At 46.3% G+C, this 24577-nt stretch overlaps 1 protein-coding gene across 2 annotated transcripts in view; it reads right to left on the bottom strand.

The window, feature by feature from the left end:
* DUSP26 (dual specificity phosphatase 26) overlaps positions 1–24577 on the bottom strand; it is an 86433-nt gene that overhangs the window by 33835 nt on the left and 28021 nt on the right. For both annotated transcript variants that reach the window (XM_069213809.1, XM_069213810.1), the window contains exon 2: positions 21252–21506. In XM_069213809.1, the coding sequence (XP_069069910.1) occupies positions 21252–21427 (176 nt within the window). In that variant the 5' untranslated portion in view covers positions 21428–21506. The remainder of the gene's footprint in view (positions 1–21251; positions 21507–24577) is intronic.

Genomic DNA, 24577 nt, shown 5'->3' with positions numbered 1-24577 from the left:
AGGGGCAGGGAGTGACTGTCAATGGAGTAAAAAAGCTTCAGGATTAAACTGCCTCAGTATTCCGTGCTTGCACATTGAATTGCAGCAGCCGTATGTTTCAGAGGAGAGCACCTGCACATTTTTAGATACAAATTAAGCACTGTGCTTTTGACAACAACATCCACCTTATTAGAATCTTCTCATCCCTGGCATACCTGTATCTGTTGTTTCATGCTATGTAGCTGTTAATCTTTTTTTAATATGGCATAACTCCCTCTCTTTTTACTTTAATTAGAGTCCCATTAGGATTTAAGTAGCATTACTAGGGAATGTCCTTAGGGGCTGGGACCCTATTTCTCTCTACTTAACCACCCCCACAACTGACATTGCCACTGTAACCAACATATACCTGGCTAAAGAGCCATAACTAGGGTGAAACCCATCCTAGGTTGCTTGTGTTCTGGTTCATGGAGGACCTGGCTTGGCATTTCAGACTGGACTCCTCCCATGTCAAACAGGGTCAAGACAAGTTTGCATATGGCTGAGTCCAAACTGAGGTGGCATGGTAGGCAAAAATCAATGAATTTGGATTAAGCCGGAGTGATTGCCAGAGGCTGAGATTCATTCAAGCATTCCATCCTTCACCTTGTTTTTTTTCACATTTGACGCCCTAAGTGTACTGTGTATGCCCAGATATTGATCCCGTGCTCACTGGAACCAACCTATAACTGGCCTTAGTTTGTTTGTGTTCCTGTTCAGGGAGGACCTGGCCTGGTAGTTTGGGCTGAACTGTTTCCATGAGGAGCAGGATCAAGAGTGATTTGCGTATGGGTGGATCCAAACTGAGGTGGCCTGGTGGACTGAGATGCAGCCCTAGCAATTGCCAGTGGCTAAAAGTAATTTCAAGCCTTCCATCCATCACCTGTTGCTTTTGAAGCATTCCATCCATTACCTTGTTGTTTTTGCATTTGATGCTCTAAATCCACCCGCCATGCCCAGACGTGGGACCCGGACTCACTGCGCCACTGGAACCAAGATAGACCCGGGTGAAAAGCCCTAACTAGGGTGATACTAGTTGTAGGAAGTTGGCTCTGTATGTGCTATTTCAAAGTAAGGAATAGCATGCACAGAGTCCAAGGGTTCCCCTTAGAGGTAAGATAGTGGCAAAAAGAGATAATACTAATGCTCTATTTTGTGGTAGTGTGGTCGAGCAGTAGGCTTATCCAAGGAGTAGTGTTAAGCATTTGTTGTACATACACACAGACAATAAATGAGGTACACACACTCAGAGACAAATCCAGCCAATAGGTTTTTGTATAGAAAAATATCTTTTCTTAGTTTATTTTAAGAACCACAGGTTCAGATTCTACATGTAATATCTCATTCGAAAGGTATTGCAGGTAAGTACTTTAGGAACTTCAAATCATCAAAATTGCATGTATACTTTTCAAGTTATTCACAAATAGCTGTTTTAAAAGTGGACACAGTGCAATTTTCACAGTTCCTAGGGGAGGTAAGTATTTGTTAGGTTAACCAGGTAAGTAAGACACTTACAGGGCTTAGTTCTTGGTCCAAGGTAGCCCACCGTTGGGGGTTCAGAGCAACCCCAAAGTCACCACACCAGCAGCTCAGGGCCGGTCAGGTGCAGAGTTCAAAGTGGTGCCCAAAACACATAGGCTAGAATGGAGAGAAGGGGGTGCCCCGGTTCCGGTCTGCTTGCAGGTAAGTACCCGCGTCTTCGGAGGGCAGACCAGGGGGGTTTTGTAGGGCACCGGGGGGGACACAAGTCCACACAGAAATTTCACCCTCAGCAGCGTGGGGGCGGCCGGGTGCAGTGTAGGAACAGGCGTCGGGTTCGCAATGTTAGTCTATGAGAGATCTCGGGATCTCTTCAGCGCTGCAGGCAGGCAAGGGGGGGATTCCTCGGGGAAACCTCCACTTGGACAAGGGAGAGGGACTCCTGGGGGTCACTTCTCCAGTGAAAGTCCGGTCCTTCAGGTCCTGGGGGCTGCGGGTGCAGGGTCTCTCCCAGGCGTCGGGACTTTAGGTTCAAAGAGTCGCGGTCAGGGGAAGCCTCGGGATTCCCTCTGCAGGCGGCGCTGTGGGGGCTCAGGGGGGACAGGTTTTGGTACTCACAGTATCAGAGTAGTCCTGGGGTCCCTCCTGAGGTGTTGGATCGCCACCAGCCGAGTCGGGGTCGCCGGGTGCAGTGTTGCAAGTCTCACGCTTCTTGCGGGGAGCTTGCAGGGTTCTTTAAAGTTGCTGGAAACAAAGTTGCAGCTTTTCTTGGAGCAGGTCCGCTGTCCTCGGGAGTTTCTTGTCTTTTCGAAGCAGGGGCAGTCCATTAGAGGATGTCGAGGTCGCTGGTCCCTTTGGAAGGCTTCGCTGGAGCAGGATCTTTGGAAGGCAGGAGACAGGCCGGTGAGTTTCTGGAGCCAAGGCAGTTGTCGTCTTCTGGTCTTCCGCTGCAGGGGTTTTCAGCTGGGCAGTCCTTCTTCTTGTAGTTGCAGGAATCTAATTTTCTAGGGTTCAGGGTAGCCCTTAAATACTAAATTTAAGGGCGTGTTTAGGTCTGGGGGGTTAGTAGCCAATGGCTACTAGCCCTGAGGGTGGGTACACCCTCTTTGTGCCCCCTCCCAAGGGGAGGGGGTCACAATCCTAACCCTATTGGGGGAATCCTCCATCTGCAAGATGGAGGATTTCTAAAAGTTAGAGTCACTTCAGCTCAGGACACCTTAGGGGCTGTCCTGACTGGCCAGTGACTCCTCCTTGTTTTTCTCATTATTTTCTCCGGCCTTGCCGCCAAAAGTGGGGCCTGGCCGGAGGGGGCGGGCAACTCCACTAGCTGGAGTGTCCTGCTGGGTTGGCACAAAGGAGGTGAGCCTTTGAGGCTCACCGCCAGGTGTGACAATTCCTGCCTGGGGGAGGTGTTAGCATCTCCACCCAGTGCAGGCTTTGTTACTGGCCTCAGAGTGACAAAGGCACTCTCCCCATGGGGCCAGCAACATGTCTCGGTTTGTGGCAGGCTGCTAAAACTAGTCAGCCTACACAGATAGTCGGTTAAGTTTCAGGGGGCACCTCTAAGGTGCCCTCTGGGGTGTATTTTACAATAAAATGTACACTGGCATCAGTGTGCATTTATTGTGCTGAGAAGTTTGATACCAAACTTCCCAGTTTTCAGTGTAGCCATTATGGTGCTGTGGAGTTCGTGTTTGACAAACTCCCAGACCATATACTCTTATGGCTACCCTGCACTTACAATGTCTAAGGTTTTGTTTAGACACTGTAGGGGTACCATGCTCATGCACTGGTACCCTCACCTATGGTATAGTGCACCCTGCCTTAGGGCTGTAAGGCCTGCTAGAGGGGTGTCTTACCTATACTGCATAGGCAGTGAGAGGCTGGCATGGCACCCTGAGGGGAGTGCCATGTCGACTTACTCGTTTTGTCCTCACTAGCACACACAAGCTGGCAAGCAGGGTGTCTGTGCTGAGTGAGAGGTCTCCAGAGTGGCATAAGACATGCTGCAGCCCTTAGAGACCTTCCTTGGCATCAGGGCCCTTGGTACTAGAAGTACCAGTTACAAGGGACTTATCTGGATGCCAGGGTCTGCCAATTGTGGATACAAAAGTACAGGTTAGGGAAAGAACACTGGTGCCGGGGCCTGGTTAGCAGGCCTCAGCACACTTTCAATTGTAAACATAGCATCAGCAAAGGCAAAAAGTCAGGGGGCAACCATGCCAAGGAGGCATTTCCTTACACAACCCCCCCCCAAACGAAAGAGGATGAGACTAACCTTTCCCAAGAGAGTCTTCATTTTCTAAGTGGAAGAACCTGGAAAGGCCATCTGCATTGGCATGGGCAGTCCCAGGTCTGTGTTCCACTATAAAGTCCATTCCCTGTAGGGAGATGGACCACCTCAACAGTTTAGGATTTTCACCTTTCATTTGCATCAGCCATTTGAGAGGTCTGTGGTCAGTTTGAACTAGGAAGTGAGTCCCAAAGAGGTATGGTCTCAGCTTCTTCAGGGACCAAACCACAGCAAAGGCCTCCCTCTCAATGGCACTCCAACGCTGCTCCCTGGGGAGTAACCTCCTGCTAATGAAAGCAACAGGCTGGTCAAGGCCATCATCGTTTGTTTGGGACAAAACTGCCCCTATCCCATGTTCAGAGGCATCAGTCTGCACAATGAACTGCTTAGAATAATCTGGAGCTTTTAGAACTGGTGCTGAGCACATTGCCTGTTTCAGGGTGTCAAAGGCCTGTTGGCATTCCACAGTCCAGTTCACTTTCTTGGGCATTTTCTTGGAGGTGAGTTCAGTGAGGGCTGTCACAATGGATCCATATCCCTTCACAAACCTCCTGTAATACCCAGTCAAGCCAAGGAATGCCCTGACTTGAGTCTGGGTTTTTGGAGCTACCCAGTCCAGAATAGTCTGGATCTTGGGTTGGAGTGGCTGAACTTGGCCTCCACCTACAAGGTGGCCCAAGTAAACCACAGTTCCCTGCCCTATCTGGCATTTGGATGCCTTGATAGAGAGGCCTGCAGATTGCAGAGCCTTCAAAACCTTCTTCAGGTGGACCAGGTGATCCTGCCAGGTGGAGCTAAAGACAGCAATATCATCAAGATAAGCTGTGCTAAAGGACTCCAAGCCAGCAAGGACTTGATTCACCAACCTTTGGAAGGTGGCAGGGGCATTCTTTAAACCAAAGGGCATAACAGTAAACTGATAATGCCCATCAGGTGTGGAGAATGCTGTCTTTTCTTTTGCTCCAGGTGCCATTTTTATTTGCCAGTACCCTGCTGTCAAGTCAAAGGTACTTAGAAATTTGGCAGCACCTAATTTATCAATGAGCTCATCAGCTCTTGGAATTGGATGGGCATCTGTCTTGGTGACAGAATTGAGCCCTCTGTAGTCCACACAAAACCTCATCTCTTTCTTTCCATCTTTGGTGTGAGGTTTGGGGACTAAGACCACTGGGCTAGCCCAGGGGCTGTCAGAGCGCTCAATTACTCCCAATTCCAGCATCTTGTGGACTTCCACCTTGATGCTTTCCTTAACATGGTCAGACTGTCTAAAGATTTTGTTCTTGACAGGCATGCTGTCTCCCGTGTCCACATCATGGGTACACAGGTGTGTCTGACCAGGGGTTAAGGAGAAGAGTTCAGGAAACTGTTGTAGGACTCTCCTACAATCAGCTTGGTGTTGGCCAGAGAGGGTGTCTGAGTAGATCACTCCATCTACTGTGCCATCTTTTGGGTCTGATGACAGAAGATCAGGGAGAGGTTCACTCTCTGCCTCCTGATCCTCATCTGTTACCATTAACAGATTCACATCAGCCCTGTCATGGAAGAGCTTAAGGCGGTTCACATGGATCACCCTCTTGGGGCTCCTGCTTGTGCCCAGGTCCACCAGGTAGGTGACCTGACTCTTCCTTTCTAGTACTGGGTAAGGGCCACTCCATTTGTCCTGGAGTGCCCTGGGAGCCACAGGCTCCAGAACCCAGACTTTCTGCCCCGGTTGGAACTCAACCAGTGCAGCCTTTTGGTCATACCAAAACTTCTGGAGCTGTTGGCTGGCCTCAAGGTTTTTGGTTGCCTTTTCCATGTACTCTGCCATTCTAGAGCGAAGGCCAAGTACATAGTCCACTATGTCCTGTTTAGGCTCATGGAGAGGTCTCTCCCAGCCTTCTTTAACAAGGGCAAGTGGTCCCCTTACAGGATGGCCAAACAGAAGTTCAAAGGGTGAGAATCCTACTCCCTTCTGTGGCACCTCTCTGTAAGCGAAAAGCAGACATGGCAAGAGGACATCCCATCTCCTTTTGAGTTTTTCTGGGAGCCCCATGATCATGCCTTTTAATGTCTTGTTGAATCTCTCAACCAAGCCATTAGTTTGTGGATGGTATGGTGTAGTGAATTTATAAGTCACTCCACACTCATTCCACATGTGCTTTAGGTATGCTGACATGAAGTTGGTACCTCTGTCAGACACCACCTCCTTAGGGAAACCCACTCTGGTAAAGATACCAATGAGGGCCTTGGCTACTGCAGGGGCAGTAGTCGACCTAAGGGGAATAGCTTCAGGATACCTGGTAGCATGATCCACTACTACCAGGATATACATATTTCCTGAGGCTGTGGGAGGTTCTAGTGGACCAACTATGTCCACACCCACTCTTTCAAAGGGCACCCCCACCACTGGAAGTGGAATGAGGGGGGCCTTTGGATGCCCACCTGTCTTACCACTGGCTTGACAGGTGGGGCAGGAGAGGCAAAACTCCTTAACCATGTTGGACATATTGGGCCAGTAGAAGTGGTTGACTAACCTCTCCCACGTCTTGGTTTGTCCCAAATGTCCAGCAAGGGGAATGTCATGGGCCAATGTTAGGATGAACTTCCTGAACAGCTGAGGCACTACCACTCTCCTAGTGGCACCAGGTTTGGGGTCTCTGGCCTCAGTGTACAGGAGTCCATCTTCCCAATAGACCCTATGCGTTCCATTTTTCTTGCCTTTGGACTCTTCAGCAGCTTGCTACCTAAGGCCTTCAAGAGAGGGACAGGTTTCTTGTCCCTTACACAGCTCCTCCCTTGAGGGTCCCCCTGGGCCTAAGAGCTCAACCTGATAAGGTTCAAGCTCCAAAGGCTCAGTTCCCTCAGAGGGCAGAACTTCTTCCTGAGAAGAGAGGTTCCCTTTCTTTTGCTGTGTTGTAGTTGGTTTCCCAACTGACTTTCCTGTTCTCTTGGTAGGCTGGGCCATTCTTCCAGACTCCAGCTCTACTTGTTCACCCTGTGCCTTGCATTGTGCTCTTGTTTTCACACACACCAGTTCAGGGATACCCAGCATTGCTGCATGGGTTTTTAGCTCTACCTCAGCCCATGCTGAGGACTCCAGGTCATTTCCAAGCAGACAGTCCACTGGGATATTTGAGGAGACCACCACCTGTTTCAGGCCATTGACCCCTCCCCATTCTAAAGTAACCATTGCCATGGGATGTACTTTTCTCTGATTGTCAGCGTTGGTGACTGTGTAAGTTTTTCCAGTCAGGTATTGGCCAGGGGAAACCAGTTTCTCTGTCACCATGGTGACACTGGCACCTGTATCCCTCAGGCCCTCTATTCTAGTCCCATTAATTAAGAGTTGCTGTCTGTATTTTTGCATGTTAGGCGGCCAGACAGCTAGTGTGGCTAAATCCACCCCACCCTCAGAAACTAGAATAGCTTCAGTGTGGACCCTGATTTGCTCTGGGCACACTGTTGATCCCACTTGGAGACTAGCCATACCAGTGTTACCTGGATGGGAGTTTGGAGTGGAACCTTTCTTGGGACAGGCCTTGTCTCCAGTTTGGTGTCCATGCTGTTTACAGCTATGACACCAGGCCTTTTTGGGATCAAAGTTTTTACCCTTGTACCCATTGTTTTGTGAAGAGGCTCTGGGCCCACCCTCCTGTGCAGGTTTTTGGGGGCCTGTAGAAGACTCTTTACTATTTTTAGTTTTGGCTGTCTCATCACCCTTCCCCTGGGGAGTCTTTGTGACCCCTTTCTTTTGGTCACCCCCTGTTGAAGTCTTGGACACCCTTGTCTTGACCCAATGGTCCGCCTTCTTTCCCAATTCTTGGGGAGAAATTGGTCCTAGGTCTACCAGATGCTGATGCAGTTTATCATTGAAACAATTACTTAACAGGTGTTCTTTCACAAATAAATTGTACAGCCCATCATAATTACTTACACCACTGCCTTGAATCCAACCATCTAGTGTTTTCACTGAGTAGTCAACAAAGTCAACCCAGGTCTGGCTCGAGGATTTTTGAGCCCCCCTGAACCTAATCCTGTACTCCTCAGTGGAGAATCCAAAGCCCTCAATCAGGGTACCCTTCATGAGGTCATAAGATTCTGCATCTTTTCCAGAGAGTGTGAGGAGTCTATCTCTACACTTTCCAGTGAACATTTCCCAAAGGAGAGCACCCCAGTGAGATCTGTTCACTTTTCTGGTTACACAAGCCCTCTCAAAAGCTGTGAACCACTTGGTGATGTCATCACCATCTTCAAATTTTGTCACAATCCCTTTGGGGATTTTTAACATGTCAGGAGAGTCTCTGACCCTATTTATATTGCTGCCACCATTGATGGGTCCTAGGCCCATCTCTTGTCTTTCCCTTTCTATGGCTAGGAGCTGTCTCTCTAAAGCCAATCTTTTGGCCATCCTGGCTAACAGGAGGTCATCTTCACTGAGAGCATCCTCAGTGATTTCAGAAATGTGGGACCCTCCTGTGAGGGACTCACTATTTCTGACTAACACAGTTGGAGACAGGACTTGAGGGGTCCTGTTCTCCCTATTTAGGACTGGAGGAGGGACATTGGCCTCCAAGTCACTAATTTCTTCCTCTGTGATGTCATCATCAGAGGGGTTGGCTTTTTCAAACTCTGCCAACAGCTCCTGGAGCTGAATTTTGGTAGGTCTGGAGCCAATGGTTATTTTTTTGATATTACAGAGAGACCTTAGCTCCCTCATCTTAAGATGGAGGTAAGGTGTGGTGTCGAGTTCCACCACCTGCATCTCTGTATCAGACATTATTCTGCTAAGAGTTGGAATACTTTTTAAAGAATCTAAAACTGTTTCTAGAATCTAATTCAAACTTTTAACAAACTTTTAAACTCTAAAAAGACAATGCTAAACAGGGACTTAACACACAAGGCCCTAGCAGGACTTTTAAGAATTTAGAAAACTTTCCAATTGCAAAAATGAATTTCTAATGACAATTTTGGAATTTGTCGTGTGATCAGGTATTGGCTGAGTAGTCCAGCAAATGCAAAGTCTTGTACCCCACCGCTGATCCACCAATGTAGGAAGTTGGCTCTGTATGTGCTATTTCAAAGTAAGGAATAGCATGCACAGAGTCCAAGGGTTCCCCTTAGAGGTAAGATAGTGGCAAAAAGAGATAATACTAATGCTCTATTTTGTGGTAGTGTGGTCGAGCAGTAGGCTTATCCAAGGAGTAGTGTTAAGCATTTGTTGTACATACACACAGACAATAAATGAGGTACACACACCCAGAGACAAATCCAGCCAATAGGTTTTTGTATAGAAAAATATATTTTCTTAGTTTATTTTAAGAACCACAGGTTCAGATTCTACATGTAATATCTCATTCGAAAGGTATTGCAGGTAAGTACTTTAGGAACTTCAAATCATCAAAATTGCATGTATACTTTTCAAGTTATTCACAAATAGCTGTTTTAAAAGTGGACACAGTGCAATTTTCACAGTTCCTAGGGGAGGTAAGTATTTGTTAGGTTAACCAGGTAAGTAAGACACTTACAGGGCTTAGTTCTTGGTCCAAGGTAGCCCACCGTTGGGGGTTCAGAGCAACCCCAAAGTCACCACACCAGCAGCTCAGGGCCGGTCAGGTGCAGAGTTCAAAGTGGTGCCCAAAACACATAGGCTAGAATGGAGAGAAGGGGGTGCCCCGGTTCCGGTCTGCTTGCAGGTAAGTACCCGCGTCTTCGGAGGGCAGACCAGGGGGGTTTTGTAGGGCACCGGGGGGGACACAAGTCCACACAGAAATTTCACCCTCAGCAGCGCGGGGGCGGCCGGGTGCAGTGTAGGAACAGGCGTCGGGTTCGCAATGTTAGTCTATGAGAGATCTCGGGATCTCTTCAGCGCTGCAGGCAGGCAAGGGGGGGATTCCTCGGGGAAACCTCCACTTGGACAAGGGAGAGGGACTCCTGGGGGTCACTTCTCCAGTGAAAGTCCGGTCCTTCAGGTCCTGGGGGCTGCGGGTGCAGGGTCTCTCCCAGGCGTCGGGACTTTAGGTTCAAAGAGTCGCGGTCAGGGGAAGCCTCGGGATTCCCTCTGCAGGCGGCGCTGTGGGGGCTCAGGGGGGACAGGTTTTGGTACTCACAGTATCAGAGAAGTCCTGGGGTCCCTCCTGAGGTGTTGGATCGCCACCAGCCGAGTCGGGGTCGCCGGGTGCAGTGTTGCAAGTCTCACGCTTCTTGCGGGGAGCTTGCAGGGTTCTTTAAAGTTGCTGGAAACAAAGTTGCAGCTTTTCTTGGAGCAGGTCCGCTGTCCTCGGGAGTTTCTTGTCTTTTCGAAGCAGGGGCAGTCCTCAGAGGATGTCGAGGTCGCTGGTCCCTTTGGAAGGCGTCGCTGGAGCAGGATCTTTGGAAGGCAGGAGACAGGCCGGTGAGTTTCTGGAGCCAAGGCAGTTGTCGTCTTCTGGTCTTCCGCTGCAGGGGTTTTCAGCTGGGTAGTCCTTCTTCTTGTAGTTGCAGGAATCTAATTTTCTAGGGTTCAGGGTAGCCCTTAAATACTAAATTTAAGGGCGTGTTTAGGTCTGGGGGGTTAGTAGCCAATGGCTACTAGCCCTGAGGGTGGGTACACCCTCTTTGTGCCCCCTCCCAAGGGGTGGGGGTCACAATCCTAACCCTATTGGGGGAATCCTCCATCTGCAAGATGGAGGATTTCTAAAAGTTAGAGTCACTTCAGCTCAGGACACCTTAGGGGCTGTCCTGACTGGCCAGTGACTCCTCCTTGTTTTTCTCATTATTTTCTCCGGCCTTGCCGCCAAAAGTGGGGCCTGGCCGGAGGGGGCGGGCAACTCCACTAGCTGGAGTGTCCTGCTGGGTTGGCACAAAGGAGGTGAGCCTTTGAGGCTCACCGCCAGGTGTGACAATTCCTGCCTGGGGGAGGTGTTAGCATCTCCACCCAGTGCAGGCTTTGTTACTGGCCTCAGAGTGACAAAGGCACTCTCCCCATGGGGCCAGCAACATGTCTCGGTTTGTGGCAGGCTGCTAAAACTAGTCAGCCTACACAGATAGTCGGTTAAGTTTCAGGGGGCACCTCTAAGGTGCCCTCTGGGGTGTATTTTACAATAAAATGTACACTGGCATCAGTGTGCATTTATTGTGCTGAGAAGTTTGATACCAAACTTCCCAGTTTTCAGTGTAGCCATTATGGTGCTGTGGAGTTCGTGTTTGACAAACTCCCAGACCATATACTCTTATGGCTACCCTGCACTTACAATGTCTAAGGTTTTGTTTAGACACTGTAGGGGTACCATGCTCATGCACTGGTACCCTCACCTATGGTATAGTGCACCCTGCCTTAGGGCTGTAAGGCCTGCTAGAGGGGGGTCTTACCTATACTGCATAGGCAGTGAGAGGCTGGCATGGCACCCTGAGGGGAGTGCCATGTCGACTTACTCGTTTTGTCCTCACTAGCACACACAAGCTGTCAAGCAGGGTGTCTGTGCTGAGTGAGAGGTCTCCAGAGTGGCATAAGACATGCTGCAGCCCTTAGAGACCTTCCTTGGCATCAGGGCCCTTGGTACTAGAAGTACCAGTTACAAGGGACTTATCTGGATGCCAGGGTCTGCCAATTGTGGATACAAAAGTACAGGTTAGGGAAAGAACACTGGTGCCGGGGCCTGGTTAGCAGGCCTCAGCACACTTTCAATTGTAAACATAGCATCAGCAAAGGCAAAAAGTCAGGGGGCAACCATGCCAAGGAGGCATTTCCTTACACTAGTCCTGGGTTGCTTGTGTTCCAGTTCAGAGAGGACCCGATCTGGCAGTTTGGGCTGGATTGTTCATAGTAGGAGCAGAGTCAAGACTGATCTGAATATGGTTGGGACCAAACTGAGGTGGCATTGTGAGAAAAAAACAATGGATTAGGAGGTGGCCCGAATGATTGCCAGTGGCTGAGATTAATTCAAGGATTCCATTCATCACCTTGTTGGTTTTGCCTTTGATGCTCTAAGTCTATCGGGTAGGCCCAGACATGGGTCACAGGCTCACTGTGCCAGTAGAACCAAGCTACATCTGGCTGAAAAGCCCTAACTAAGGCTTAAATGGTCTTAGGTTGCTCGGGTTCCAGTTATGTGAGGACCTGGTCTGACAGGCTGTACTGTTCCCAAGAGGAGCACGGTCAAGACTGATTTGCATATGACTGGGTCCAAACTTGGTGGGCAAAAACAATGGATTTGGATGCGACCCGAATGATTGCCAGTGACTGAGATTAGTTCAAGCATTCCATGTATCACCTTGTAGTTTTTCCATTGTCAGTCAGTACTGTCACATTAATGTAGATGCATCTCAGATTTATATCTCCCTTACTTCATTTTCATTTACTCTGCAAAACACTAATTCCAGTGGAGTTCCTTCCATCACTCCCTGAATACAGTCTCCCTCCTATTTACTTTGCATTTCTGTTGAGTCTAGATAAAGATTTCAGTTATGCCAGAAAAAATTGCCACCCTATCACATTTAATCCTGAAAAAAGTCTTATTCAAAACTGATATTTTCCTTTTTGTACTACTTTATCTTCTGATTCTAGGACTCCCTGGTTCTTATTTTTTTTCACTAAAATGCATGCTTAAGATTTAAGATTTGTATTTGCTCATTCTCAGAAATCCATTTAATTTCTCACTCTCCATATATACAACTTGTCTTAGCTTTTTCCTCTGCAACCCTGTTTCTCTAATTGGGCTCTAAAAGCATCAATGGATCCCCCCTAATTTATAATTTAGCTCCCTCTTGCTTACTCTTCTCCTTATTCCAAATTTCCAAATCCTGTAATTTAACTGTCCCCCCACCCTGTGCTTCATCTTCTTGGAAACACGTATGAGGTATTTGAAAGTCTAGTATTGGAAGTATTTAATTGATTATGTGGCAGAATTTGAATGGCTCACCTGGTGGGAATTGTTAAAAAAAAGACAATTCTTGCCTCCTATGAATACTTTGAAGGTGCTCTCATGTGAAGGTACATTTGTTTTTGCAGAGGAAATATTGTTATCAAAGTGAAACATTTCATGTTGATTTTAAGGTTAACTCTTTTGGAAAGAAAATGTGAGCTGAATATTAATGACTTTTCATACATTAGGTTCAATCACATGCTAACAGAAGTGTTATTTCTTGAACTGTTGAGTGCAATTTTCACTTTGGTGCATAGAAGGGACTGTTAATTTCATAAATCATGTCCAAATATTTAAGGGCCTATATAAAAAAAAAAGTAGGAAAGCTACAGTCTCAATGCTGTGGTTTCTGCGGAATGTGTGGCTGAAAGAGACGTGGTTGCCGGCTGAGAAGATGGGGTTGAGTGTGTGGCCTGCGGAGTGGGTGGGTGTAGTGACGAGTTACTTGAGGCCGAAGTTGGCGAGGTTGTCGATTAGGTTGGTGGTGTTGATATCGTTGTTATTTTCTAGGTGGAAGTTTAGGTCACCAAGGAGGATGTAGTCTGTTGAGGCGAGGGCTTGGTGGCTGATGGCGTCGGCGATGCCATCACAGAACTGCGGTGTGGGTCCAGGGGGTCTTGTAGACCAGTGTTCCTCTTAGTGTGTTGTTGGTGTTGATGTGGATTTTGAAGTGGAGGTGCTCGGCGGAGTTGATGGTGTCGTAGGAGTTGGTGGAGACTCTTATGGTGTTTTTGTGGACTATGGGGATTCCTCCTCCTGGTCTGTTGATTCGGTCTCTTCTGGTGATCTTGTAGTTTTCTGGTATGGCTATGGCTACCTCTGGTTCTGAGGCCGAATTCATCCAGGTTTCGGTGAGGAATGCGACGTCGGGTGAGTATGTGGTCAGGAGGTCCCAGAGTTCAATTGCATGTTTGTGGACAGAGCAGGTGTTAAGTAGGATGCTTCTTAGGCTGTTGTCTGTTTTGATTTGGAGTTTAGAGGTTAGGTTGCAGATGAAATTGGAGGCTTTGCTTGAGAAGGGTCCTTTGGTGCGCTTCGGTGTGGACTGGAAGCAGATGGAGGAGCGCCCTGGATTAAGGGCGTGGAGTTCGTTGGCAGTGTAAAGGTGTTTGGTGGTGTAGGAGACGTGTTGGCCAGGGGGTCTGGCGCTGGGCACGGTCTTGGCGCGGACGGGCGCAGACGGGCTTGCCTTTGGTGCGCCTTCGGTGCGCCAGCGGCGCGTCCGCGCTGCGGCCGGCATAAGAGGGGAGGTGGGAGGGAGTGGTAGCTGGGAGGATGGAGGGAAACCTCCAATGGGAGTGCGGGGGCGGGGGCAGCAGGAGTCAGGAGCGGGAAGAGCTCTGAGGAGGAGGGATGGGGCGGGCCTTTCGGGAGAGGAGAAGCCAAGAAGCCCAAACAAGCCCAAACAAGCCCAGACAAGCCCAGACAAGCCCAAACAAGCCCAAAACAATGGCAGCACTTACCGGAGCAGTGGTGAGGAGGAAGCAACCTGCCTGCAAGGATGCAGGGTCAGAGGTCGCTTCTAACCTCGTGCTGCGGCCGGCATAAGAGGGGAGGTGGGAGGGCGTGGCAGCTGGGAGGAGGGAGGGAAACCTCCAATGGAAGTGCGAGGGCAGCAGGAGTCAGGAGTGGGAAGAGCTCTGAGGGGGAGGGAGGGGGCGGGGCCTTCCGGGAGAGGAGAAGCCAAGAAGCCCAAACAAACCACAAAAAGCCCAGACAAGCCCAAACAAGCCCAAACAAGCCCAAACAATGGCAGCACTTACCGGAGCAGTGGTGATGAGGAAGCGACCTGCCTGCAAGCAACTCAAGACCATATGTCCCTAGTTGGGGCTCATAACTCAGGTGCAGCTTGGCTCCAGTGGCAAAGTGGGAACAGGGCCCATGTCTGGATATAGCCAACAGACTTAGGGCTTTTTACTGAAGCATACTAAAAAAAAGTGATGGTTGGGATTTTTGAATTTATCTGAACTACTGGTAATTACTGGTAGTCCTAATCAGGCCTAAATCCTGAGAAGAGAGGAGAGAGGAAGAGAGAGAGATGAAATCCTGAGAAGAAGGAATAGGGGAAGAGACAGAGAGCAGCAGAGCAGGGGATGTACAGGTACAAAGAGTTGTTCCCCACTTCCACAATCAGCTGCCACCAACTCTCAGGACTTTTGTAGCCTGATTATATGGGCGGTAGCCACCCATGTCCAAAGAAGTACCATTTTAGGATTATCCAGCTCGCTCAAATTTGTTTAGCAATGTATTTGTGAGAAAAATGTCATGATCACGTAGAGCACTTGTCAGGAGACTTGTGATATAGCTTTCCTGCATAACAAAACATACTTTGGTAGCACATCAAGGTAGCCCTACACATAGTGTGTATTATGTAATGATCTGTTTTTTCATAAATACTTTTTTGATTGTATTCTAGTAAGGCACTTGTGGCAGCTGTTTTGAAGGATAAAAATTACGCACTAAATATCTTTAAAAAAACAGGAAGTGTATCCCTAAATCTTAAGTGGCCCATAAGGTTTCAGACAATAGCTATGAAATGTTCCTACATCAATCTGACATTACCACTACTTGACATATGAATTTGCTGTCAAAAATTTGCGCACCTTTGTGCACAGTAGCATGCAAGTGGCAAGTGTATCTGTTAAGCACACCTCATCAGCAATCATTCACTCATTCACAACATTGCAAATTTCACAATGTAAGCACTTATTCACAAAGGTCAATTCATCCATAAACATAAGTTTGCAAATTAAATTACTTCAGTTACACCTGCCAGGACTTCACAGAGGGCTAACTGGCAGGTGTAGACCCATTTGCGTGTGGTGAGAGCTCTGCCACAAGGGCAGAGTTCTCCATCCCTATGAATCCCACTCCAGGAATGTGATTGAGGGTATTCCAGGCTGTGATTAGACATCTAAATTAGTGAATACCCACCTTCATAAAGTCCTCACCTGCCTCTTTCCAGCAAGATACTGGTTGGAGTTGTATCTAAGCCAAGAAGTAGCAGAAATCTGTTTTCTAGGATGGAAAGGGAAATTGATCACCTCCCTAAGTAATGCATTGTATTGTATTACAGAATATATATATATACAGCACTGAATATCCTTCTATGTGGTGCTGAAGTACTTGTTGACATGAGTAGCATGCTACACAATGTAGGGTGCATGGGTGCAAAGATGATGTTTTGGTTTTGATCCTATGTGGGAAGTGTTTCCATGTGTTGTGTGATGACCACCAAGGTGTGGCTATTGTGTTGTGAGACGCAGCTCATAACAGTGTGTTGGATGATGAAGTGTAAGAATAGATACACAGCCTGTAAGTTTTCAAAATGTTGTTAGCTTTGAACAGCTCTGCAGTGCCATTTATGGTATTTCATATGATGTAGCCTGCGTAGCTGATTACTGTACTGGGTTGTCCAGTCTGACATTTTATGTATATTTGTAGCCCTGAGCTGGCATGTTGGAGGTCGAGAGAAGTGAAGGGATCTGTAAAGATGGGCATTTTTATTATCATCTCAGATCTGAGTGTCTATGTCAGATGTAAAGAACAGGCAGTGTAGATATTTGTGACTAGCAGTGAATGGACTATATTAAAGTCCGCAAAAACTGTCCAGTAGTGTGTGACAGATCTCATTTATTCCATGCCTGTTTATGGGGTGATGTCTTGTTATTGGCTGTACAGTGCTAGCGATGAACAACCCTCACAGCTGATATGTATTATGTGAATTATTATTATGTGTATTTTAATAGTTGTAAGTTACAATTTGTTGCTGACTCCTGCGTATTATAGTTTTGGTATTATTGTGGGCTATAACAGTTATCTATGGAAGGGCATAAACATGTAGCGCTAACCCTGTTTTTGCTTACCTTTATAATGAAAGCATTGTGCTGATTGAGTTGTTTGCAATCTGTGAGTTGCAAGCTGAAGGTTGCACTTGAGGGTGTGATTGTTTTCTGGGTTTGATTGTCTGCAGTTCGTGAATTTATCTAGGTATCTAGGAAGCAGCCAAGTTTTCAGCTTTCTTCAGAAGTGCATATGCTTCTTAATGCTTCTAATGCTGGCTGGTAGTGAGTTCTGCACTCATCCTACTTGACTTTTTCGCAGCTTTATGGTCTCCCACAACTCACTCATCAGAAAGCTTCAACACTTGGGTATCTGTGTACCGACCCGCAAGTGGATATCCTGCTTCCTCACAGACAGAACTAAATGAGTTACACTTCCACCCTACACCTCAGAACTCATAAAACTCATCTGCAGAGTCCCTTGAAGATTGTCGCTCAGCGCAACACTATTCAACATCTTCATGAAACCCCTCACTGACATCGTCATACCCCACAGCATCAACATAGTATCCTATGCCGACAACACACAGCTCATCTTCTTCCTTACCAACTTAATCAGCAATGCTAAAGCAGACTTCGCCAACTGCATGAGCAACATCGCTGCATGGATGAAAAATAACTGCCTCTAGCTCAACACAGCCAAAAACAAAGTCCTTTCTTTGGCAACACCACTCCCCCTAGAATGCCTCTTAGTGGGTCTCTGAATTTGGCACCCCACCCACCCCTACCGACCATGGCAAGAACCTCAGGATCATCCTGGAAATCAACGTCTCCATGAGCAGACAGATATTGCCGTTGCCTCATCATGCGTACACATCAAGTGGATGCTACTTAATATCAGACTAACAGTCACCCAGGTTCTTATCACGAGTGGACTTGACTACGGAAACGCGCTCTACTTCAGAATCCCAGCCCATGTTAAATGCTGACTCCAAGCCACCCGGAACACTGCCATCAGTCTCATTCTGAACATCCCACGAAATAACCACGTCTTTCCACACCTCAACAATTTCCATATGTATATTCAAGCTACTCACCCATGTCTTCAAAGCTCTCCACAACACTGGCCCAGCGTACCTCAACCACTGCCTCAACATCTACCAATCCACCAGACGCCTTTGATTTGCATCCCATGCAATAGCATACCTCCCTCGTATCAAGAAGGCCAGAAGCAGAGGATACCTTGTGACAAACCTCGCAGCCCAGACTTGCAACAACCTCCTACAACACCTCAGAAGCACCCCTTCCTCATGGACTTCCAAAGGAACCTCACAACATTACTCTTCCAGATGAAACAGACATGATCTCTTCCTTCCCACTCAGGTCTGCCCTACTCAGTGCCTGGATTCCATACCCTCATGGATGATCAGTCATGCTCCCCAACCCAAAACAACCCAACACAACATAACCTAACACAGCATAGCATAACAAACAGACAGTAGAATTTGGTGAGAAATGACTACTCTGATGGGATGATTTCGAAATTCTCTAAACAATGTCCGAAAAATGGCAAGAAAGACAATGATTGAAAGGGATGCACCCCGAATGCACTGTATATACATTGCAAACAATAGGTGTGCTCGGTGGCTGAGCTTCTCAAAACATAGCCATAAAACAAATTCTCACAATAGGAATTCTCTTTTGGAGAAGATTGATCACTTTATGCCATTAGCAAGTGGAAGCAAGGTATGCTTTAAAATGCATAGCTGCTAAGGGTATAGCCATAGATGTATTACAAATTTGGGATCTTTCCTCCAACTTTACGCAATGTTCTAGGACAGGGGAGTGGATTGATATTTAAATAGCAGGACAAAACGATACAGACTCAAATAACCCACTTCTGCAGGGCAATCTATGTTGTACTTGTGGGGCAGAAGCAAAGTGTGGTGTGATGAGTGACAAATCTCTGTGCAAGGCTTCAAGATGGGAGGGTTGAACTGGACAGTAAAAATGAAGTGATAGCTTCAAAAGTACATGATTTATATTTGCCTTTCTGTTTTATGTCAGAAGCCCTCTGCATGTCTTTTAATGGCAGCCTTATTGTTTTTTAACTACGTTTATGGATTTCCTCCAGTGAACTCAATAGTCAATGAGCCCACTGGAGGAGCTAGGGGATACAACTTCAGTACACTCCCAATTAAATTGTGTGGATACTGCTGGACTATAAGGTGACTTTTTGTGGCAGTAAATTATAGTTCTGGGGTGCAGACCATTTTACCTATGCACTTGGAGGGGAGACTACCTATTAAAGGTTCCTCTAGAGATCAGTTAAGTCCTCCATAAATGGCATCCTCTACCTCCTTATGGGTGACATATTTGCCTTCCCCATTGTGTGCAATGTGGAGATCGCATCCAATTTGAGACACTGTGTGCATAGGTGTACAAGATAGTGGTTTTCCTGCATGTTTTTTTCAGCCTTGTTGGAATTACATAGGACCATCCCTCAGTTAAGCATCCCCTCCCTGATTTTGGAGTTGTCATGCTGGCTGGAGGAGAATATCTCTCCATTCCATTCCATTCCATTGTAAGTTTCCTCCTGCTTCTGAAACTCACCTCTGTACATGCACTGAGCAGGCTATTGCTTTCTTTCAGTAGCTCTGGGGCGAGCCAAGTCAGGCTCTAATACACATTCAGCCTTGACCATTTTAAATTACACTATCAGCCTGGAAAAGCCTGTGAAGGTAAAGGCAATGATTCACTTCTTCCTAACTGGAAGAAGAGAGTAACATCTACAAAAGGTTTGCACTTTTTGATGTATGCTTCCCACTTGTGAGTTATACTCCCCTCAAACCAGTGCTTACACTTCAGCAGAATTCAAAGGTACTCTGTATATCGGTGCTGGGACAATGTTTTCAGGAGTCCGGAGCGAGTTGCTGTTTTCCTGTTGGACCGGGTATGAGCCTAGCCCTTTGAAACATTTTATTGCTGCGTCCTTAGCCTGAGGAGAAGAATAATTTAATGGCCCGCAAGGGGAGGAGCTGACCCCTGCCTTCCTGGAACATATACACATGGCTCGGATGGGAAGTAAGTTTGCATGTAGGTTCGAGTTAGCTAGGGAAAACAAGATCCCTGCAGCACTACTCGTTTCAATACATATTTGGTCTGGACAGTTTCCCAACTCATTAATCTGTTTAGGTGCTGCTGATTTTGCTATGCAAACATTTTCATTTGTTGTATGTTGTGCTTACCTAAGGTATGTGCCGATGCATGTCAGAGTATCATTGACAAAAATATTGTCAGAAACAAACATCATGTCCTAAATATTGATAAAAATATCGTCCAATTGGATACACGTTTTCTATTATTAACCTCTAATAGGGAGATATTTTGTGTGAATGATATTTCAGACACAAGATTTTTATCAGATGATATTTAATCCACAATATTCTGGTAGAATACAATCATAGCAGTTTTGTTTTAATAAACATATGGAAAAAAGAAAATTATCCAGAAGTAAAAACCAAAGACAAAGCCTCGTCTGGGTTTGAGGTTCTGTCTCTTCATTTTTACAACATATGTCAAGGGCGTGCACTGTGCCTGGCCTGCTAGTACATAAGGTTGTTTGTATGTGCCCTCCTCACCACACGAAGAACATTATGCTTTTTCCTCTTCGTTCTTGCCTTTGGGGTGTGGCCATTCACGTGATCCACTTGAACCATTTCTCTATCATGTGCAGGCTTGAGTATATTGCATTTTGAAGTCTCAGATGAACCATACTTGCCCATTTAATTTCCCACTTAGAAAATGGCAAGTCGTTAGCTGAAGAGAAGTTTGCAAATCTCACAGCTTCCAGTGTCATCTAAAAATATATGACGGCTTATAGCTCTTGTCAAAATAAGGACCCTTAAAGTTTGAAAACCATGTGGGGACTAATCCTCTGCTGCCTTTGACCCTCTTAAAATACTTTTAAGGACTGTGAGACCAGTTGGGTCTAAAAACGTATTTCACCACGAAGTCTATCACGCTGGACACCAGCTATTTGATGTGCACCACCTCTCTTTGAGTGGACACTGAGATTTTGATGGAAATTTCCTTGACGCTCTAAAACTCCATTTTAGACCAGTGTCGGGTTATTGTTTAGGCAGTAGTGTTTTGGTACAAAGTTGCTATTGAACTACTGGGTTAAAACCCCTTTGATTTGTGCAAGTTTTCTTCGAGAGTAAAAGCCACTAGAGTAAGAGCAGAGAGACGCCCAACTGAATAAGAGCTGGTTACAGACACTGCAATTAATTTGGTGAGTCCCAGTGCTGACTGCGAAGAGCAGAAACATATCCACAAAGGATAACCCACAAAATATTATAAATGTTTTTTTTTGGGTGGGGGGGAGGGGCATATTTTAACACTATAAAGTATTGAGTGTATCGTATTTCTGCCTATTGCACTTAACAGTAAAAAATGTTGTATTCCTAGTTACTATTATACTACTTAGCCTACATTGAATTGTGTGGTATTCGTTATGTCATCCTGTACATGGATCTCTAACCACCTCATAGAATAAGCCCTGTTTAGCTCAATTTGACTAAACCTGGACAGTCAAGTGCCTCAAGGGGAAAAACTTGGTTATACAATTAAAATATAAGTGGTGGTCCTGAGAAATGTGTAGCAAATGACAGTACCCACTTAGGATACTCGCCCTTGCAGTATGAAGAGACCACAAACTCTTCAACTTAACAGCCAGAAGCTCATCCACCCAAACTTTCATAATCTTATAGTGTTACCCTGATAGTGGATACATACTGGTCTCCAAGGTACAGGCTGGGCCAAACCTCATCAGCATGATTGCTGGATGTCTTGCCTGTGTAAAGAAGCCTTTCCAGTTCGAAGACGCTGAGGACAGGTGGGCTTGAGTTCTCCGTGGACCTTCTGCTTGGAGACTTGGAGCTGCTTCGAGAGAACCTGGACATGAATGCCATGGGTTTCAGATCTGAAGGCACATTACAATGCAGGTCGGGTGCTAGGTCTATTAAAGTTGACTGACAGAGCAGATGTTTCCTAAGGAGAGAATGGATCAGTTAGCATGTCAGTTGATGAAATGAAACTTTATCAAGATGAATGGGAATGCAATCCACTCAGCTATCAACAAAAAACCAATTCATCAGATTATACCTCCATCCATTTGCCCATCTATCCATCATGTGACCATCTTTCCCTCTTTCCTAGGCATCTATTAGTCTCTCTGACCAATCATTATTCAGTCATCTTTCTGAGTTTTGGCTTACCATTCATTAATGCATCTGTCCATCCAGATATCCACCTATCCATACATCCATCCTTCTATCGATTCACATATCCACCGAACCAGCTGTCTGTCTGATACGTGCGATTCACAAGGCAGTGATAACTAGCACACATTTGACTTGTACTGGTACAAATGTTTTGGGACGATTTGTTATCCACCGTGTTTTGACAGAGTACCCCATCCACCAAACGTTAAATAAGGTCCTTTGTCTAAAATTAGCAGCATATCAATCTATGTGATATAGCCCCATGAGCCACAAGGGCTTTGGCAGCACCACCAAATGGAAAGCCAGCATGTACCTGCCCAGCCCTAATTAACATCCAGGTTCATTTAGGAACTTGATACACGGCTGTTTAGCTGGAACCTTCAGAATGCACATTCCCTTTTTAATGATCTATGACCTGTGTTTTGCTGCTTTGCACTGGACAAATTCAAGTGAACTGGAACTAATGTTCAAAGGTCAGATTCTGGCTTACTCCGCATTTACATTAGCCCGGATTGAGAGCAATTCCCATTCGCTTAATTTTCATCAGTGTACTGAAATACGTGAGGTTTACTCCTCCAACAGCTCCACCAGACTGGCCCAGAGGGTGCAGCCAGAACCATAAGAAGGCTTTTCATCGGATTTGAGGTCTTCCTCCACCTCAAGCCCTTATGGTTTGTAACACTGTACACATTTCTTGTAAGGTACTCCATTCGTGAGCGTGTGTCTTTACCTAGTAGGGGGAGCTCAGGACACAAGGAGCAAGCAGCAGTCCATGGGTCGAGAGCTTGTAAACGATAAGAAGAGATATTACAGGAAGAGTTGCCAACTCTGCACTCCAAATATATGAGCCATCTGAGTATAACATAGAAATCTCTTGATGCTGATGGGCTGCCCAGCACTGTCGGCAGTGTGCCATTGGCTGCAGTTAAAAACAACCAATGGCTGGCAGGCAGATTACGAATTACTGAAGAATGCAAGAACTATTCACACTGGTGCATCTAACATTACCCTGCACAGGAGGAACAGGCAACTCCCAGGGTATTGAAGAGAGCCTAAGAAAGACAACAAGAATGAGTCGCACACCCGAGCATATTGGCGCTGTGCAGGGTATGCTAGGGTGTGTCTTGAACAGGTGACTGGAGGGATGCCTCCTGGGATATGGAGTCCCATGCTCAGTGTAACACTGATATACACTACCTGTGCTTCTGGTAGTAGTTAGAGACTCTTGGGTACTGCTGCCTCTCCCTTGTGACACTTTGAGCCTCCAGACGAGATACAATAAATAACCTGAGGTTCAATAGAATATGTATAGAGACATAAAATGATGAAGCTAAAAGGTAGAATTTCCAATGGTTACAACCAGTGCAAAGTCACGTAGACTGAAGCGAAGCTGTGCAAAGCCTTGATAAAGTATTAACTTTCCAGAGCAAAACTTTTTTACGCTGGAAAGCAGATCTTTTTGTAGCACAAATAGTGCTTATTGCTACCTGGGGCTATTTTACACAAGGGTGAGTTCTATGAATGGAACTTGGGAGATCCAATGCTGCATTGTGCAGCACACATCCGATGTGTGAAATGATATAAAATAACTAAATTGAGGATTTGTATACAATGGCATCCTTCTGTAAAACCAATGCTAGACACGACACACAAACCTATTCACTATGGTGCAACTGTTTGTGTATACTGCTAGGCAGCCTGTTTGTGTGGAGGTAGAGATCAGATGCACACTGTATTTTGTAAATATACTCTGCACTGCTTTCTCCCCCAGAGGACACATCACACCAAATTTGGTTGCTTTGCTGAGTTTACAGTGTCATTTAATAAATCTGCCTCTGAATCCCTTAGTAAGATCGCAAGCATAAATAATACTGTGATCATAACTGCGCACCTCATACCACAACAGACATACAAATAAAGTAAATTCTGGACATTAAAAACCAACCCTTGACAAAATCAATAGGTTTATATTTTACGTAGTTAATGCATACAGAGGTACTCAACATGAAGGACCACATACACCATACACACACACACACACACACACACACAGTCCACCACACCTATAGGCTTTATTCATGCGGAGCAACAGACATACAGCAATACATGCACACAAACATACAAACATAGGTAGACAGAAAGACCAAATAGCATACAGACATCCATATATACAGTCATGAGCTATACAAACATGCCTAAGTGCAACTAACCTGTAGGCATCCATGAATGCAGCCAGAAAGTGTACACACATCCCTACATCTCTATGTAAACACAGCTATAAATATATGCGTGCACTCATGCAGACCAGAAGTCACACCCATGTTTAGTGGAGAAAGAGGTGACATATAGGAAAGACCTCTGTGTGATGTGAGAAGGTGGCACAAGGTAATGCCAAGTGCTACGTTGGAGGGTAATGTGCACAAAGGGAGCACATTTTGCTGTGCATTTTGGAAGTAAAGGTTAAGCTATGCGATGTGGCTTGGGAAGAGCTGGGTGAAGAGTTTTACGGAAGCACTGGGTGACGGCAGCCGCACGTCAGGTAAGCACTGGTGATGAATAAGGAGGACATGTCGCAATATTCAGCAGTGGGCACGTGGTTATATACTATACCTTGCAATGGGGGCAATAAGTTATGCCAAAGAGGTCCCAGGTCTCCTTTTTGGTACGACATGCTCATCCATTTTGTTGGGTGGCTAACAGAGACCCCTTTATCTGCCTGTTATGAGTGTTCATATAATCAATATGGAGCCATGGATGGTTACACTGTGTCATCAGCTTTATATTATGCATTTGGTGATGAGGCAAAGTGGTTCATTACAGCACACAGCGGGCTCAGAT

The sequence above is a fragment of the Pleurodeles waltl genome, chromosome 11 (assembly GCF_031143425.1).
Source record: "Pleurodeles waltl isolate 20211129_DDA chromosome 11, aPleWal1.hap1.20221129, whole genome shotgun sequence".
Classification (NCBI taxonomy): Eukaryota; Metazoa; Chordata; class Amphibia; order Caudata; family Salamandridae; genus Pleurodeles; species Pleurodeles waltl.
This window is presented reverse-complemented; position numbering and strand designations above follow the sequence as displayed.